The 20064-nt window shown below is 42.9% G+C and overlaps 1 protein-coding gene across 6 annotated transcripts in view; it reads left to right on the top strand.

The window, feature by feature from the left end:
• The window catches only part of LOC116947294 (metastasis-associated protein MTA1-like), a 67726-nt gene that overhangs the window by 31904 nt on the left and 15758 nt on the right, over positions 1–20064 (top strand). For 2 of the 6 annotated variants that reach the window (XM_032962851.2, XM_076070505.1), the window contains exons 7-16: positions 710–812; positions 2794–2893; positions 5917–6105; positions 8550–8624; positions 8987–9045; positions 11211–11344; positions 13214–13368; positions 16141–16372; positions 18744–18833; positions 19481–19666. In XM_032962851.2, the coding sequence (XP_032818742.2) occupies positions 710–812; positions 2794–2893; positions 5917–6105; positions 8550–8624; positions 8987–9045; positions 11211–11344; positions 13214–13368; positions 16141–16372; positions 18744–18833; positions 19481–19666 (1323 nt within the window). The remainder of the gene's footprint in view (positions 1–709; positions 813–2793; positions 2894–5916; positions 6106–8549; positions 8625–8986; positions 9046–11210; positions 11345–13213; positions 13369–16140; positions 16373–18743; positions 18834–19480; positions 19667–20064) is intronic. The other 4 variants (XM_032962853.2, XM_032962852.2, XM_032962855.2 and 1 more) reach the window with 4 other exon arrangements.

Here is a 20064-nt window from a genome sequence, read left to right as displayed (position 1 = left end):
GGAACATTAGTTAAGGAGCAATTCATTTTGAATGTGTAATTCAGTAAAATGTAATTTTGATTTTATATTCTGAAAACTAGGCGAGTGATATCTAACCATGGACACCCACCTCACCAACCTGAACTGAGCGGCGTGGTGAATTATGAACAAAAATAAAGCCATGACTGAGATGGCAATCCAGTAATATTAACAGGCACCGTAAATTAGTATAATTTATTATTTAAAAAATGATTAGGACCAAAATTGCCTGTTCCAAGGGTTGATATTAATAGAGGGTAGCAGCAAAAAGATTCTAGTGTGCAAAACGTTATTATTGCCACTGACATTTTTCTGGACCATCAGTAAGTTACACCAGCCTGGTGGCTCACAATAGAGTGAGCGGCTTGCAATTGCAAGGTTGCAAGTGATATCCTCGTTGGAGGTTGATTCAGTTCACATCATTCCTCCGAGGTATATACTGTAAATGAATTATCATTTTGTGAAGAAGTCAACAGTGGTTGTCCTTGGGAGAGACATGCCCCTGTCATAGGAAAATAGAATTTCTACCACTTGGACAAGGGCTGTAGATATGCAATGACCACTGCCTCATTGCTCATATTGAGAAAAGTATACGTCGATTGACCAGTTAAATGCCACTATGAGCAGGTGTGCTTGCACACACTATTCGATGAGCGACAAGGGATGATGGAGCATTCTGTGTGTTCCACAGGGGAGCCTGATTGCAGAGACCAACTGAAGCTGGAGGCGAGAGTTTGGGACCCGGAGAATCCACTCATGCAGCGGCACATTGATCAGTTTCTCGTCATTGCCAGGTATGGACATTCATAATAAGTATTAGGGTTTTTTAAAGACCGCCCTTTATACTGGTCATCATTGCCAGGTATGGACATTCATAATTATTATTAGGTTTTTTTAAAGACCGCTCTTTATACTGTGGCGAGTGCTTTACACCCGATAAGCTTCGTACGTTACATCTCGTCTCAAACTTTTGAAAGAACACCCCGAGTATGCAGCACACAAGGTGACTCGACACCTGGCTTGTAATTGGGCATTGGTCTGCCGGTTGGGGTGACGATTGCTATGCGTAATCCCATTTGAACAATTAGATTTGTATATCTTTTTTAATTTGGCACATTTGAGCTGTGACGCTGGCACGCAGTGGCATACTAAATAATGCCAAGGGATCTTTCATATCCACTGTGAAGCAGACGGTTAATTGTATGGTCAATATACCCGCAGTAATAACTAGGGTTGCTTGTTGGAATCCAACCACGAACCTCTGTAACAAGTGGTAAATACGCTTACGCCAGGCCACATCACCATCAAGTTTAGTAGTTGGGGGGGGGGGAATTTAAGAAACGTGAACATTGTTTAATCTGCCGTGGCAGGAGCTCATATGAATTGTATAGTTATGCGTCGAACTAGGACCCATATCTAACACAGGATCCTTGCATATAAACGTCTAGCAGTTCACCTGCATTGCTTTAGGCAAGCATGATTCTGCTGATGAGGCACTAAACGTTGAAACCATTTCAGAGTTTGCTTGTATAAAACCAATGATATGGAATTTAATCACTCCCAGAAGGCCGTGTGAGCGATGGGATGTGTAAAAACTATTTTGTGGAGAGAGAGATAGGGACGGAGGTGTTTTTATGCTTATTTATTTCATTATTTACATTCTTTACAATGACGCGAATGATTATTTTGTGTTCAGGATTTCAAGCCCATTGTGCTAACAATTACACCAGAGCAGCATCCATTTTTATTAACTATATATAAGGGAGTGTTCAGTATTCTCCAGAAACACCATGTGTAAAGGTGATAAATTTACCTTGCTCTGAATGGTAATAACACAATACAATCATGCAATACAATTTGGCTTTATAAAGCATCGAAATGCGACCACATCTCAGATTGCTGAACAGCCAGTGAAGGCATTATGAGATTATTGAAAAGGGAACACATTTTTTTTGTTATAGGTCAACAAGGAGGTTCGTGCCTTAAAGCATAAACCTATGCTCTTCACAAGTGTGATATATGCATGTTGAAATAAATTAACTCTTATTGCATGCATACTATCGTTGGGGTACAGCAGTGACGCAATGGTGAGCGCATTGGGCTATGATCCTGGACACCTTAATCTGATTTTCTGGCCACAGCTAACATTAGTGGCAAATAATACCTGAACTCGTTCTGGGTTGCCATTCCCCTTCCCGGCCCTTCAACCCACTGACCAGCATGGTGAAGTACGGTCCAGCAACCCCCCTGACCAACACGGGATTGGAAAGCATTCAACCAACCTTGGATTGACAAAGGAGCGGCAAATCAATATTTTATAAGAAACCTAAATGTTGATTAGGAAAGTGAGTGATTGAGCAAATTTGGTTAATTATTTTAATTTTGACTCTTCTCATTTTTGTGTATATTCCCCTTTGCATGTGCAGGCACATGCGTGTTGTGTGTGTTACACGTGCTTGGATAGCGTTCTTGTCGTGGTTAAATGCACTTCACGACGAACCTGGTGACCCAAGTTCGATTCCTGCTCACGGCCAACATCCGTGACGAATATTTTAACCGGTCCTTGGCTTCCCCTCGGTCAAAATAGCCTTAAATGAGTACCTGGTGCAGTGGGCATTCGGCAGACAAAGGCAACCGGATGTGGTCTGGCCACACCACACCCTTGTTCGTTGTGCTGATCTTGGTAGGTGCTTTCAAACAGCACTTTCCCCAACAGTCTGTCTCGGCTACATGGGGGGGGGGGGATCATTGTCTGTGTGTCTCTGCTACATGCAGGTCTGTAGGCACGTTTGCGCGCGCCCTGGATTGCAGCAGCTCGGTGAGACAGCCGAGCCTTCACATGAGCGCTGCTGCTGCCTCTAGAGACATCACGCTGGTAGGCAAACACCTTGTTCTATTCATCTGTTCTTCTTTGTCCAGTCTCCTGCCTTACAACCACAAGCTAATGATGTGAGCATGGTGTGCGGGGGGGGGGGGGTGAGAGTAAGATTTTTAAAATATTTAACAATTTAGGAAGATGGGATGCCATGCATGAAATCAATGTCAACCAAATAATGAGCCCTTTAGGTGTCTTGATATTTGCCTTTTCTTTAGGGAATTTTGACTTTTTACATTTTTAATAACAAAGTTTTTTAAACCAAGAAGCAGAGGTAAGAAAGTATATTTAATAAGCCCCTTTGGTTAAACTTGGGAGTTTTTCTAATGAGACGATATATGATGCTGTACTTTCAGTTTTTACGTGATATAAATATATTTCCACTACCACATTGTATGTGTTTGCAAGCGTTCTTCAAATCCGTTGCCACAACTGTTTCTCACCGTTTGTCTTCCCACTTCGCATTTTCATCTCTTGTTCCCAAAACTTCTGAATCATCGTTTTCTTTGCAAGCTCATCCTAGTCTGTCACCTGCTCTCCACCCAGCTACCTACCTACCCACCCATCCACCCACTTTAGTTTCTTCCTCATCCTTACTTTACCACCTACATTTAAGAAAAATTAACACCAAACGTACATGATGCTTTACCTTCCCACGTAGATAAATTAACCTCATTAGTCATAAACTCTGCCTCATAACAGTGATCCATTTATATACTCACTAAAATAAGCGGGAAACATTAAAGAGGAAACAACATTTTTTTTTAAAATGTCTCCATATATAGCCTGCCAATCTCGACACATTTGTTAAACACTACTGGGTATGATATGGAGCCATCGCTTTCACAATGATCAATCACTTGTTGCAAAGAAAGCAAGAGGGTCATTGGAAATGAATGTGTTATCTGTACATGGATCACCCTCTAAGACTTTCTTTTCAGGCAATGGCCCTTCTTCAAAGGATAATGGACAGGCAGAAATATTGACTGACTTTATAGTAAAACTGACTGACCATTGCGGTTCGTCATAGCAAGCTGTAGTCGTAGATAAATGCCGCCAGAGCTAATAATAATGGGGTGTGCATTGGTCAGTTGTCTTTCCAGCGATACAGTTCTGCCTTCAAATTTGATCATTTTACTCTATTATTGAAATGAGTTTATGCATATATTTTTTTTATTTTACAGCGTTTTAAGAATTTATTTGATACTCGGCGCTCTACCAATATGAAACTATTCATACGTCAATTCAAAACTGTTCACTTGCCAACTTAAAATAAATACATTTTCTTTGTAAACCCCATGTTATAATGTACAATTTTGATCTGTAAAGTCAGTCGATCTCTCTGCCTTCTCTCTGTTTTTGAAAGGATCTTTATGCAAACCATCACCTTGTGATAGTTTAGCAGTTATAAGTCAGAATGAATAATGAATGTTGTGAGATTTACTTATTATATCCTTACACACTCCCGGCCAGTGCATTACTTGTATTTGCACTATATATCTGGTAAAGCTAATCCAATATGAACAAACGTGTGTTGCAATGTTGTGTTGCTGTCGGGTTGTGCCTGTGTGTTTTTCGGAATAATGCCAAACAGTTTGTTGAATTTAGTTCTTGAAGTTCTCACCAGCACATGGAGGAAAATATTGGACATTGTGCCATACAACACGCGGTACAGCCTGAAAAACAGTGTTAATTAATATTCTTAGCTCTTTCGGTAAAGTCACGTTGAAGGGAAAACATTAAAATAATATATATAAAACAATAAAAATTCTTATTCTTAGTTTTTTCGGTAAAGTCACGTTGAAGAGAAACAACAAAATAATAAAATATATATAAAACAATAAACAATTCTCACGACGTTTCGACCATAACTCAAACGGTCGTCTTCAGGTGTGTTGGTTCGCATAAATTTATTTTTAAACGGCGCATTTATTTATTTTAAAAACACGTTAGCGCCATGCGCAACGATTTGGCAGTTTACCCAGGACTAGTCCATCTATATTCTGAAAAGAGGATGGGGGAGACGAAATTTTTTATAATGTATGCTGTCTGAAAGCCACTGTAAGCATGAACAATCAATTAAGACCTGAAATGGTTTATCAAATCTTTACAATGATTGCTAAGCCAGAATCCATCTTCTCGGTTGAAATTGTCTCTGTGCTTGTATATGTGGATAGCCTCATGAACGAATCTCTCATGGTAGCCAGATGGCTTACAAAGAACCTCTGTCTTGGAAAAGTCAATGTCATGTGAGCCTACTGAATTATACAATGATCTGCCACGGCCGAGGTGTTGGTCCTACCGTGTTTAAGGTCTGCTTTGTGTTCACGAATGCGGTCCGAGACATGGCGTTTGGTTTCTCCAATGTGACTACTACCACAGAGGCAACTTAGTTTGTAGACACCAGGGTACTGTATGTCCGGAATCACATCTTTTACAGACGGAACCAGATCACGGATTTTATGTAATGTGTTGAAACGGACCTGGATCTTGTGTTTATGCAATTAAATCAGCATTTTGGTACTTTTTAGTATTAGTTGCCAATAACCTGTGGACGTTTATTCAAGTCTTTGCATTTTATTTGGTCATTTAGTCTTTAAATGGCTAAATAAATTCCATATACCAAGATTCGTCAACAAATGTCCACAGTTTGTCATCGACGAGCTGATGAAAAAAACACCAGACGTGGTTGTGTGGCTCTACAGTTGCTGGCTCAGGCCACTGCCGGCGGAAGGGCCTCCGTGGGATTCAACTCTAGAGGGTAGTTGGCCTACTCTTCCACATTGACCAAACGTGTCGGAAGAGGTATGCGTATCCACACTCTAACCCTCTACACTCGACCTGGCGATCGACTAACTATGGCGTGCCCGTTTAGACCGCTGGATGCACAATTGACATATATATGGGTACTGACTGATTGAATGCTGCTGAAAAACACATCGGAGAACATTTCACGTTTTGTTTAAATGTTTGTGTAACCCTTCCCGCTCATCCGCCGTCACCCCGACACGCAACACATGCAGTTCCACGCCATGGACACCCTGCACAAGCACGACTACGACCTGAGCAAAGCGATCGCGAGCCTGGTCCCGCAGGGCGGGCCCGTGCTGTGTCGCGACGAGATGGAGGAGTGGTCGGCCTCCGAAGCAAACCTCTTTGAGGAGGCGCTCGAAAAATACGGCAAAGACTTCAACGACATCCGACAGGACTTTGTGAGTGATGTTGTGCCCTCTAATTTTTATGTTTTTTCTTTTTTCCTTTGGACAATTCTATCATGGTTGTGCTATCGGTGTCGTGTCAAGAGACGGAGACTCTAACGTGGATCCCTCGTAGAGCAGTACGTACGCCTTCGTGTTGGAGAACGGCCCGCAAAAGCAGATATCACAGAGCTTCCTCTAAGACACCTTGAAGTGACCTCTGGTCCACACAATAAAGGGCAGCACTTTCCGACCCACCCTGTCACTTAACATAATGTTCGTCGAATAATAATCAAACCGATATTTAGCCAATTTAAATGTATTATTGCAACATTGTCATGTTTTTAATAGTCATTGGTGACAGGGCCGAACCCATCAACTCGTTACACTTGCGAAACCAGTTTAATCACAGCTGGCTAAAACTCTCCCAGGATCTCAGCAGTGCCGGCTCAGCACACTGATCTCTGAACCACCTGTCCACCTCACTACCGTGAGGTTGCTGAATTTGCATGATTCAGGGTCAAAATGTAAATCATAAATGTTATATTGGTAGGAAACGTAGTGGACTGGAAGCCCAACCGGGATTAATTCACAGGAGGCAGGGGATTAATTGTGTATGTCTGTGGATGTCTGTCCACGTGTATCCAGACACCCGGATAAAATGGGAGGGGTGGGGCTGGGTGGGGAGGGGAGGGTGGAAAGAGGGTGGGGAGGGTGGGGAGCGGCGGGGTGGGGAGGGGCTGGGTGGGACGGGTGGGAGGGGTGCGGGTGGGTGGGAGGGGTGGGGCTGGGTGGGAGGGGTGGGGCTGGGTGGGAGGGGTGGGGCTGGGTGGGAGGGGTGGGGCTGGGTGGGAGGGGTGGGGCTGGGTGGGAGGGGTGGGGCTGGGTGGGAGGGGTGGGGCGGGGTGGGGCTGGGTGGGAGGGGTGGGGCTGGGTGGGGAGGGGCTGGTCACCCCGTGGTGCCCTTATAAAACTCAACGTTTAACCTACTCACACCGGCTTGTGCCCGCCCTCACAGTCGGGCATATTTGCGGAATACACCACGCCGCCGTTGACCCTGGCCATTGACCGAGCAACCCAACGTTCCTACCAGCTCCCTCCGCTGGAATGTGTTTTTAAGTTTACCACACTTTTATTTAAACAAAATATAGACAAAGATCACACGAAAAGTTTTGTACTTAAAAGTCATATCCCACTCAATTATCTGAGTAGAATATTTCACCACAAGACTCATCTTTTAGGAAGACACGAGATGATTATTTAAAAAATACACCCATGAATAGTTAAACTACTTAAGCATGTAGAACAGGCCAGGTACTAACCATTGAAATTAGATCAATATGCAATGAAAAACAAAATGAGCAGATAATATGCCTCCTTCCCATATTTGTCTCTCCACATTAAAAATTAAATTTGTCTTACACCGCATTGGCCACATGCACGGCCATCCGGGAGTGAATATTTTCAGCAGCATTGGTTGTAATCCAAGCGAACTCTGGACCGGCATACAAAATGCAGTGCTTTATCAGCAGTAAAGCTTGCTTAAAGCAATGCTGGTGACCTGCCAGATATGTATAGGCAAGGACTATCTCTATTTAAATTTGAGGACAGGTTAAAACTAAGGTACTATATAAGATTAAAAACAACATTTGACATTATTTATCACTTTAATTTTAAGAATGTATATCCATGGACCTTCAAATTCAATGGTAGCGCTCGTATTACTTCAGTCTACATTGGTGGCCCAGGATTTAACTTTATGGAGGATTATGGAGTCTTAAGTCGACTCTAGAGAACACACAAAACCTCTGCATGAGCATTTGAGTGATTGATTGTTGCTTTATCACTCTAATGTTTAATTTCAAATACTGAAAATGTCTATTTTTGCGGATCGGTATGTTACATAAAATGGTCACTGCCCCCTCAAGGTAAAGAATTGACACTTTTCAAACCAATGTTTTATATCTCCTTTAGCATTACACATTTCTCAAGTTTAGATGCACATTGCATAAATATATTACAATTGTGGTGTAATCTAACCAACAAAATATTTGACCGACTATATAAAATAATAAGCTGCCAGGCATATCCTTCTGTATCAATCAATCTTTATTTTGTGTGCCAATATCGCCCTCAACAAAGTAGGAATCCGTGGACATTTTGTGGTGAGCCCTTTGTTTAAAAGACTCTTTAAAAATAAACGAGGAGTCTTCATTTCTTCAATTCACAGCTCCTCCCAACTTCCTTCTCTTTGCCCCCACCCTTTGTACATCTCTGGCTATGCCCCTCTCTCATCTATCCCCCCACAGCCCCTCCGCTTGGTTCCTATTATAGCCCCATCTTTTTTCGGTGGAACAAACACCAAAAACTAAATCGTTTTAATATATATAAGTATAGATTCGTCACAGGGAGTGATGCAAGTGTATCTGAGTTTCTACAACGTTTTCGTTGTTCTACAGTTACCATGGAAGACGTTGAGCAGCATTATCGAGTATTACTACATGTGGAAGACAACGGACAGATACGTGCAACAGGTAACCCGCCCCAACCGGTTTCACCTGCATTTGTAGTGCTGCCACTCACACATTAATGCTCCCCAGCTTCACCAGCCCGCACTGGTGATCGTGGTGACGTTTCATCATATAACCCCCCCACCCACGATGCACACACTATGTGCGGAGGCCTTTCATCGACTGCATGTATGTTGAACTTTTTTCGCACCGTATGTAGCCAACCGTGCTAAAGGGAAACGACAACAAACTAAACGTAAAAAGCAGTTCTGGTGTATAGACAATGTCTCAAAATGATGACGATGATAGTGATAATAATGGAGGTCGTGATGATGATGACAGGTCTACACTGACATGTTAATACGTTTATTCTTTGCGCATTTCAGAAGCGACTCAAAGCAGCCGAGGCTGAGAGCAAGCTAAAGCAGGTGTACATCCCCAACTAGTGAGTGACCAAGAGGGCTGTTGAAATCGGTTTTAGCGCAAATGTCTCGCAATAAAGATGTTCTACTTTTTTTTACTGAGAAACTGCAGGAGCTGCATTGATGTAATGGTTAGCACACTGGGATTTTTTAGCTGGTTCATTTCTATTTCCCGGCACTCCAGTAGAAAAAATAAGGAAAGTTTCTTAAATCTTCCACTCGCCGCCTCTGTCCACCCAGCAGTACAAATGGGTATGCCTACCTCTTCCAAGGCATCCGGTCAGCATGGAAGAATAGACCAAATGCCCTCTAATAGCTCTCTCTAGTCGAGATTCATCCACCAGCAGTGTCATAAGCAAGCAATTGCAGGGTTGCACCTTTACCGTTTAACTGATAAATGAGGGCAAATGTACCACATGGTGAGCGATTGAGTCCGCTGTGCGGTTTGTTCTTTTGTACGTACCAAACGGCAAGCTAATTACTTACATTCCACTTGGCATCGATTACCGGTTTAGGTTTCTCAGAATCGGGAATAGATTCTCAAAATGTTGCTGGTGTATGACTATTGTTTAACAATACAAGTGACTACCCTTCCAATTTCACTTTAATTTCGACTGGGGTGTTTAAGATACTGTTATACCCCAGTGGATATTTTTTATTCTTCTTACAATTAAAGCCAACAATATTAACTGAAGTGTTTTGGTCCCAGAAATATTCGTAAAGGTGTGATGTTTTAATAATGTAATGAGATTTCCCACTGTTTAGCTTTGTCTTGGCAATTACGGAGCTAATTCTCACGGAATGTAGAAGGCTCATTGCAATGCATTCCCATGACATACAATTAGTGGCGGTGAAACTAGAGGGGGGCTTTCATTGCTGGAATCTTTCACGAAAAATTAAATGCTCCCCTGTATGTATAATGGTACTCGCTTAGTCTGGATTTATAAGTGCCAAAGAGGTGTTGTTGTGTTTTTTTTTACAAATTGGCAAATATTCATGTCGTAAGCATTTATGTTTTTATTTTTCTAATTGTGTAGCGTTTTTAATTGTGGGGAAGAAGATCTACCTTTTGGAATATCTGATCTGGTGGATGGTGAAAGTATGTCATAGTGGCCAGTTTAAACGTGAGGCTGCCTGTGAGATTGGACTATGAAATATTTCTATTGAATTAAAAATACAAACAGTAGATACATTTTGACAGTGCCTGTCTTAAAACTGAAAGGTTACAAGTTCAAATCATGTTCTGGGATGACTCAGGTCATTGAAATCCTGCAGTAGATCCATACAATGAATGAGCAAGACTTTGTGGAAAGTCAGCCATGTTTGTCCAATGGAAAGACCTATCCTTACCATGGTAATGTGAAATGTATAATATTAGTTCATAATTGGCAGTCGATGAACGCCGTTCAATGCTTACTTGAATTTCAATGTTTAAAGTACGTCCATCTCTATTTAATTTGGCGCCCTTCATAATTAAATTGTCACAGAGCACTTCACAAGTAAACATAACATGACATCAATAACATTTTGGGTTTCGCAAAATAATAAAAAGTATACACATTAGTTGAAAATATATAAAAGATGTTATAAAATACATCTTAAGCCTGATTTTTAAAAACGCAACATCTTATCAGATAGTATTCATGGTGCACACCACTTGAACCCAACGTCGACCAGCACGCTGCACCACGAACACCGTAAGGGCAAAAACACGCACCCACAAAAAAACGGACTTAGAATCTTCATCAAACTCGGACTACTAACCCACGAACCTGCACTAGCTACCCGATAAATCCAGATCCCGTGCCCACAAACGGTCTAACGCCTACGTTTTCACCACCGATTTCAATCCGGGTATGGTTTAAACTCTTGAAGGTGCCCACAGTAGTGCGTAGTGAAAGCTTGGCAGAATAAATACTGAAATCGCAGCCCACCCTGAAAATAATACACACCTGGACATTTAGACCATTGTTTAGGTGCTTGTGACGGGCAACAGTGCGAGAAAAGTAGTCAGAATTGACTGAGGTGTGTGCGTTAATGTGTGCTTGCCCGCCAAAGAAATTTGAAAGTCCTACTCGGCCCTCAGTACTGGTAAGGTTTCCCGCCCCTGCTTTCAAAATCCACAGTCGTAACCGTTTTACAAGCGCGCCGATCTGCACATCCTTGTTTCTATCTGCTGCCCCAACAGCAACAAGCCGAACCCAAACCAGATCGCGGCGACTCCCGTGAAAGCGGCGGTGGCGAATGGCACGCCACCCATCGGCCTGGTGCTGTCGGCACCGCAGAATGCCAGCGTGGGACGCGCCTGCGAAAGCTGCTTTGGTCAGTCGCCTCGGAGCTTTTTTACTATTTAATGAATTCCAACTGCTTTCTCAAGTGTGAATGCGTTAGCTCTGTCTATATCTCTCTCTGTGTCCGGTTGTCTGTAGGGGGTGGTCATGATAATTCCCATAAAACACAATTCAATGCAAACGGGACCTTTGCTGTAAACATGCGTTGCTTTTAGTGATATGCCCTGTAGAAACTGGCCGAATTGAGGAAAAGGGTTGCACACAGCTTGGAGACAAAACCAGTACTAAAACAACGTGTCCTGGCATCCTGGCTCTTGCCAGCTGAGGCACACCTTCCACAGCAGAGCTGCTATCTAAGCCCCTTCGTCTCATTGCAACGTATTGATTGATACACTGCTTTCTGCAGGCCTGGTGACCTCTTATTCAAATAACCAACTGTACATTTGGATTAGAAACATGGACATTGAACATAATACGGTGGTCGAGAGCAATAATGAAGCGGCAGACAAAGGAGGAAACATACCCTCAAATACATCTACCATGAAAACGGAAATCAGATTATGTGCAGGAGCTGGGCAGATTGTTACATCACAAGACCATGAGACATAGCATTGGCTTGGCTTGAACGTGGCCTTCATCCAGCAGTGGGTAGTTCTTGGCTGCCGATGATGTTGACAATCATTGCGGGAATTGGCGAGCATTTTGTATTACTTGCTACTCAAAGCCTACCCTACCCAACCAGACAGCACATCCTCCTTTCCCTCCACCGCGCTGCTGCCAAGCCCTCCCCTCGACCTTCCGGGACAAGGCAAGCAATCACCCACTGCGTAATGGTAACATGGCGCAGTGGCTGTCTGGGTGATAAGTTGCTTGTGTTCAGTGCCCCGAGGGCGCGGGTGGGTGGACGGGTGGGGGAGACAGTCGGCTTTGTGTCAAGTCGGTGGCTGGGGCAAGACGCAGGCGAGGGGGGCGCTTGGTGTCGTGTCTCCACCGTGCGGTTCTGAGAAGCCACTGCAGCAGCTATTAGAGTTGTTACTGCTGCAGCTGCAGCAGCAGCGTCAGTAGATGGAGTGCTTGTTCTTGTCAGTGTAAGCTCGCTACATGGTGAGGATTAGGCCATAGAACGATTCGCCCAGGCCTTCTCTTTTCACTGGTTTCTAGGTCACTCTAGGCATAGACTGAAATGTTGAAATGGCCAGGTTAAAATGTGTTCATATATCTACAGCTATGAATCAATCTAATGCTGATTGGAGGCTTTCCCACACCCTATCTGTCATGTGGGTTGCTTGACCATACTTCAAGCTGGTCAATGTTGATTGGTGAAGGGAAGGGAGAGGACATGACGGGTGCAGAGCCACGTTGCTGGGAATTTAACTCGGGTCGCTGGGTTTGTAGTGCAGTGGGCTAACAACTGTGTCACTGCTCTACTGTGTTTAAATTGGGTGAAGAAAAACGTAGAGCTGGTCTTTCCAATATAAATAAATCTTACTCTACCGATTTTCCATTAAATTACAATACATTCAATTCACGTCCAATGTTATTCTTGACTGGAAATCAAAACTTGACGTTGCTGTTTCCATACAGCAAAAGAAGACCAGGACAGTGCTCAAATAAAGTGTGCTCTGTCATTATTATCAGTTCTGTTCGACACCAGACGTTCTTCGGTCGATGGGTTGTTTGGGCCCCATGTTCTACCTTTGCTTTGACACGAGCGAACGTCAATGGCGTTACATTTCGATTTAAAGCTTTCGTGACTGCAAGGATTCATCTTCTTGGTTCTTTCGGTAAAGTCACGTAGAATGAGAATAAAACAAAATAAGACAATAAAATTGTCACGAAAAACTAAAGGTGGTAGCACTCAAGGTCAATGGCGTTGTGCTGCCTTCCCCTCCCCACGCAGCTGCCAGTTCGTGCCAGTGGTACTCGTGGGGGCCGCCCAACATGCAGTGCCGGCTGTGCTCCGCCTGCTGGACTTACTGGAAGAAGTACGGTGGCCTGAAGATGCCCACACGTCTGGAGAGCGACCGTGCCGCTCTCCTCCGTGCGGGAGGCCTGGTATGTGCGAGCGTGAGTGCGTGTTTGAGCGAGTGGGTGTGTGAGTGAGTGGGTGGTTGAGTTATCGTGAGTGAGTGCTGGATGGTAGTTGAACACTATGTCCTTGAGACGAAACAGTCAGTCTGATAGACCGAGTCCTCAGCATGGGAGGAGAAATCAATGACTGAAGTTCATGGAAACACGAATCATGGTAGAAGCGAGAGAAGCGTGATAAAATAAGTCGACTTGAGCAAGACACGTCATGGCTAGAAGAGATGATCGCCGATGGCCGATAATAATGAGTGGCAGCAAAGGAATGTAAGGCGTTCAAGAGGATGTCCACTGAGGAAATGTAGTGATATCAGCTCCTGTGCAGGTTCTGGATAATTATTATATCGCAGGATCATGGAAGATGGTGGGGTCTTGGGGAGGCCTTGATGCAGCAGTTTATTGATCATGGCTTCTGATGATCAGGATTGTTGATACCCATTTTGAATATTAAATTAACCAAGAGAGTAATTTATTTGAAGTCTGTATGAAATGATTAATCCACTCTATGATTTAAAGAATTCTCAAGCTTTGAAGTCTTCCAAGGCAAATCATTTGAAAAATCAATGTGTTAATTTATCCTCGGTAGTGCGTCTTGAATCTCGAGTGGTATGAATATATAGTTGTATAAAATCTATAAAAGTACGTTAATTCAAAGCCATACATTTCTACACTTAATTCGATGTATGTATGACTATTTTAACCATCACTGAATCATTCTATCTCAAAATTGTATCAGTTTCTTCTTTGGTGTTATGGATAGCACTCTGGACTTGCAGTCCAGAGGTTGTCCCGATCATGGCCATGAAGAGAATGGAGAAGTTTATTAAAAATCCCCTTTCCTGTGTACACTACAGTGAGTAATTTGGTGACCTGTGGTTGGGTAAAGTCTCTGCACTCCCACCTCTTCCAAGGCATCTGGCCAGCGTCGGTGGAAGAGCAGGCCAAATGCCCACGAAATATACTCTTTAGAGCTCCTTCAAATGGGGAGGCCCTTCTGGCTTCAGTGGCATGAGCAAGCAGTTGCAGGGCTGCACCTTCACCATTCTCCAGAAAGTGTACATAAGTGTTTATCTTTGTGTGAAGAGCTCTATCAATTAATGCTTTTAAAGAGTATACTTTGGGCTTTGGCGTCCTGCTCATGCCGAGAATACTGTTGATACGCTCGCGATAATGTTGGAAATGTTTTTAATATTGAGTGATTCCTTACAGATGTTGATAGTGTGTCGAAATTGCGATCTACATTTCAATTAAGCTGTTACCAAAAATAGATTTGGGGAGATTGTAAGAGTGAGCGTTATTATTTTTCTCATTTAAATAAACTCTTGAGTTGTAGATGGAAAATAGCAAACAACCCCCTGTAGAAAAACTAAAGGTGGTAGCACTCAAAGATAAAGGGGATCACCTGGGGTAATGAGGGTTGTGTCTCTTGAGCCTGGATTAGTGCCTTGGGCTACAAATGTTCTTGTATGATGCAAGTCCAGATGTTTTACTCTATTAGCGATTGGCTAATTAACAAAGACCCATTCCAGGATTTGTTTTATTCTGTGTGCCAAATGTGTCCGCATACTGCATATCAGTGTCTCATTAATCCATCAGGTTTCTTTTCGATCTGATTGCTTAATGGGACACTCGGTCTACAGGAAAGCCACCCATACGGATGCCTAAAACCTGACTCCCACCACCATCCATCCCAGAAGAATGATCTCATCAAAACTCTATACCATAGAGCTCGTTGTATTTCCAACCATCACCACCTCGCCAGTGAACTTGAGCACATACACAAAGCCCTCAAGAATAATGGATATTCAGACTAAACAATCCATAAAACTATCACCCCAACCGTTGGGAAATAACGATCTGAGGACCCAATCAAAACCATCATCTTGCCAGACATAGCAGCGGTCACCAAAAATATTTCCAAAATCATGATCAAGATTTAACCGCCTCTACGGGGAGGGTTTCCACACAACTATTAGATCTTTACTCTGCAAACCCACTGGCTATCAGCAAAGATTCGTTCATGAAGCCATCAAGATATATAAACACAGACACAATTTCAACCCAGAAGATGGGTACAAACTGAGCATTCATTGGAAGGACGTTATTAACCAGTTTAGGTCATAACTGGCTGTGATGTTCGCTTCCTACCTACCTATGTTATCATAGGTAGGTAGGACACAAAGCCGACTGTCTCCCCCACCATTAGCTGCCCCGCCCATCTCTAAACCTTTATAAGCAGCCTGCCTCAGCAGCTTTCCCCTCTTTTTTCACCTGATGACGATTGCTTGTGTTGCGATCGAAACGTCGTGATATTATTTTTATTATGTTTTCTATCTAGGTGGCTTTACCGAAATACCCAAAGAATATGATCACTAAGTCATAAAAATTATCTAAAATAATAATGTATAGCCTTTATTCAATCCGATAATTGATTAGGAATGTTCAAACAACCCTCCATGTCATGTCAGTAATGGAGGTTGCTTGACCATACTTCACCACACTGGTCAGTGCAGGTTGGCCAAGGGTGAGAGTGGTCAGGACCAGTTGAAATGACAACTGATGTTTGCTGCATCCGGGAATCAAATCAAGATCACCGGAAATAAAGCACGTATGCAATTTTGAGGAATGTATGCAAATTGTATTGATTAACGTTTTATAAAAAAATATATAATCGATAACATGTTCATTAAGTAATCAAAAACAACCAAAGTGCCCGAAAAACAACACCTTTTGCGGAAGCAGGAATTCCGCTCGAGGGGGCATGTGTCGTCACGTCACTGCCAGGGCCCCCACAGCTCGGTGAGCCGGAGCAACGGCAGCCCCAAGTTCACCCTGAAGACGCGGCAAGCCTTCTACCTGCAGACCACCAAGCTGACGCGCCTCGCCCGCCGCCTGTGCCGTGACCTTCTGCACCCGCTACAGGCGGCGCGCCGGCCGTTCCTGCCCATCAACACCACCGCCATCAAGGCCAAGTGTACGTAACACGTACACACACACACACGGGGAGAGGGGTGTGGTAATGATGATAATAGACTTTCATGGGCAGAGGCAGATCTATAAACTTTCGAAATTGCGGTGGGGAGAGTGGAAATTTGAAGCTTTTTAAATAGTGCACTATTATTTACAAATTTAAACATTCCAAGTTTTGTATCTGTTGTATATCATAAATACTAATTTTCAGGGTCTCCAAAGGGGTGGTTGGGAGTAGAGCAATCACCCCCATCGGCCTCCCCTTGGATCTGCCACTTCTCTGGGTAGGAGAGAGTAGGCAAGGGTGATTTCTGAAACTACAACCCAGATAAGCATGTAATGTAATACGTGGCGGTGACATCACCACGGCACCTAGCCTGGCACAGGTGCCGTGGTGACATCACTAGATTTTTCTTGCTTGAACAAAATTCTGCGAGATAGTATAGGTCTGGAAAGCCAATCGGGTGATGGACTAAAATATTTTTATCTCTGTGTAAACAGAACAGAGTTCTGATCTTCCTATTAAGTTTATTTTTCTTTTTTAATAACCTAGTTTTCCCTTGAAGACAAGACCCTTCGTCTCATTGGGCTCTCGGTTTTAAAGTTTATCTCTCCATAAGCCCCAGATATCCTACTCAGGTGTAATTATTCTTAAGCATGTTAAGAATGCTGAAAGCATTATAAATATCCCTTTAATACACATAGTAGCTTGTCCCTGATTAATCCAGTTTCCTCCTATATGTGACATGTTCCTTCATATGGAATTAGCCAAACATTGCAATCCAGGACCGGCCTCAAAAGGCCTTGAGGCTCATTGAGAATGTCCTTCATATATAAAGTACAATACAATTATACAATACAGTTTGAAGTTATCATCTAAATTTCAACCGCATCTTTAGAAGCTGTACAGAAACATTGGCATATTTATCTTGGAGGCAGTCATTGGCTGAATTAGAAAGGTCTTGAGTCTGTATTTGAACTGGGGCAGGCAGTCGACAGCACGGGTTAAGGGAAGGGCAGCAGAGGAGAATGAGCGACCTCCCTCTGAGCGAAGGTTGATTGGGGGGGCTTCAACAGAAGGCTTTTCTTGCTGAGCATGAGTTATTGAGATGAGTAATCTGTTTTACAAGAAACAACTCACGAGTGGTCGTATAAATAATGGAGCTGTCATTACACAATGTATTATTATTACCTGCACGGGGCGAGAACAACTACAAATCACACTTCTGTACTAATACAAATTCATGTATAATATGGAAGTACGTACAGTGCATTTCAACTCATGTTAAGCCTTAGCTCAATAGAAATAGCAAATAAAAAGACCTTTGCACATTAACACACCTGCTGAGGTCATCTCTACTAGTGAGGAACCTTTATATAATAAATGTTATGAATGGAAACTACTATGATTTAAATGCAGGGCAATGGCTGTGTGATTATTTCCCAAGGGCCTTGAAACCTGGTGTGTTATAGTGTACGCTCTACATTTCATTAAACGTGGCATGGTGGATTGACTTGAATATAAAAATATAATTAGGTTTTGTGATGTGGCCGGGTGGCTCAAGACTTTGGTGCGCTGAATCTTTTCCACTGAAACATGAGTTCGAATCCAGATTTCAGCCGTCTGTAATTAAACCAGATTGTAAAGTGTAGCAGGTTTATGGTTTCAGACCGGTCACCAATGACTGCACAATTGCATAACATTTTGGTTGTACTCTTTTTGGCTAAATTGCAGCTCTGAATTATTAAGTTATTGCTTTGACTGTCATACAACAAACGTAACTCTTATCAGGGTTTCATATTATTGGTTCTTTCGGTAAAGTCACGTAGAAGGGAAACAATAAAATAATAAAAATATAAAACAATAAAAATTCTCACGACATTTCGACTGCAACACAAGCAATCATCATCAGGTGTGAAAACCACATAATTTTTTTTCTGTGGTTTTCACACCGGATGATTGCTGTGGTTTTCACACCTGATGATTGCTTGTGTTGCAGTCGAAACGTCGTGAGAATTTGTATTGTTTTTATATTTGTATTATTTTATTGTTTCCCTTCTACGTGACTTTACCGAAAGAACCAAGAATATGAATCCCTGCAGTCACGAAAGCTTTAAATCAACATCTTATCAGGGTGTTTGGGAAAGTGCTGATTCCCAAGTGTGGATCAGATGTCACTTGAAGACATTTTGGAAGAAGTTATCCTTCCATGGGCCATTCTCTGACAGTGATGCACTGCCCTGCAAGAGTTTTAAGTGAATTTTTCATGCTTGACATCTTGACATGACACCAACATAATTAGGGGGGGGGGGGGAGATCAAATATATTTAAAACAATAATTAACTTCCTTCTTTCTGTGTGTTTGCTCTTGTAGGTGCAACACGACTGCCTGAAGCTGCAAAGGAGCCCGTTAAACCCAGATTTATGACCAGGAAGCCTCTGGAAACCATTGCTAAATACTTGGGTAAATAAGCTGCTCAACACAATCAATTTCAAAGGAGTTCTGTTACGCTTTTTAACCACATCTACACCGAGAGCAACAACTACAATTTCACATTCAGGTGGTCAAGCCAAATAACTGCGTCAGGAGTAGCGGAGTGTATTACTCATATTAGAGCTATCTCTCATCTGATGTCTCATATTAGAGCTATCTAGAGTATGGTTATCATCATCCACCATTGCGTACCCACTTGGATGAAGGCCTCCCAATGCTGTCACTATCCTTAATGGTTCAGTGCTGCTACCATCCATTTCACACCTGCACATTAATTGATCTCATTGCTTCCATCTCCACAGTGGTCAACCTCTTGGACTTATTCTCTCCTTTGGCTGCCATTTCATCACTTGCCTCATCCATCAGCCATCATCCCATCAAGCGATGCGTCCTGCCCAAGCCCATTTAATCTTGTGAAGTATGGAATATGTCCGAGAGAGCATACACCACCGAGATGAAGCAGTATAAAAAGTTTACGTGCAGGAGTTTGATGGATTGTTGCATTGTATGACCATGAGAGATAGCGCCAGTTTGGGGGAGGCCTTCATCTATAAGTGAACAGATCATCGCTGGTGACAATGATAAATATGTTTCACAACTCTTGTGCTCATTCACAGAGGCTCACCCATGCCCCAAGAGGGTGGTGCCAAAACCCATTTCGGGGCTTTCCACGCCAACCAAAGTGAGATCGACCATCAACCACGGCTCCCCCACCATCCTTGGCAAGCGCGGCTACGAGCAGCACAATGGACTGGATGGTACGGGTGGGTTGAACCATCTCTACCGCCCGCCTATCAGCATGGGTAGGGGTGTCCGTGTGTGATTGTCCTTTGGTCTGTCCAACGAGCTGTGTGTCAGACTGTCTGTGTGGCATGGTCCTGCTATTTTCCCCCATTGTTGGTGATCAGGACATAGGCAGATTGTTGCCAAAAATTGGACGAAAAGTAGCGCGTTAATTTGTGCAAGCAGTTGAAACGTTTAAAGACCAGGCTGGTCTTGTTATCAAGAGTGACATTTGCAAACAACATGTTTCTTCTAGTGGGGACTAGTTTTTACATGGGACACCACTGTTAACTTCCTACAAGGTTAATAATATTCAAAGGATATTTCTGGTGTCAGTTTGGATTTCAAAAGACAGGATCTCATGAATCTATACGCATTTAAGTTTTAACAGAAGTGCAAAATTCAAACATCCCGAGAT

Source organism: Petromyzon marinus, chromosome 29 (assembly GCF_048934315.1).
Source record: "Petromyzon marinus isolate PM22_M1 ecotype Great Lakes invasive population chromosome 29, UKy_Petmar_22M1.pri1.0, whole genome shotgun sequence".
NCBI classification, from domain to species: domain Eukaryota; kingdom Metazoa; phylum Chordata; class Hyperoartia; order Petromyzontiformes; family Petromyzontidae; genus Petromyzon; species Petromyzon marinus.
Note: the sequence above shows the minus strand (reverse complement) of the source record. Positions and strands in the feature narration are given on the sequence as shown.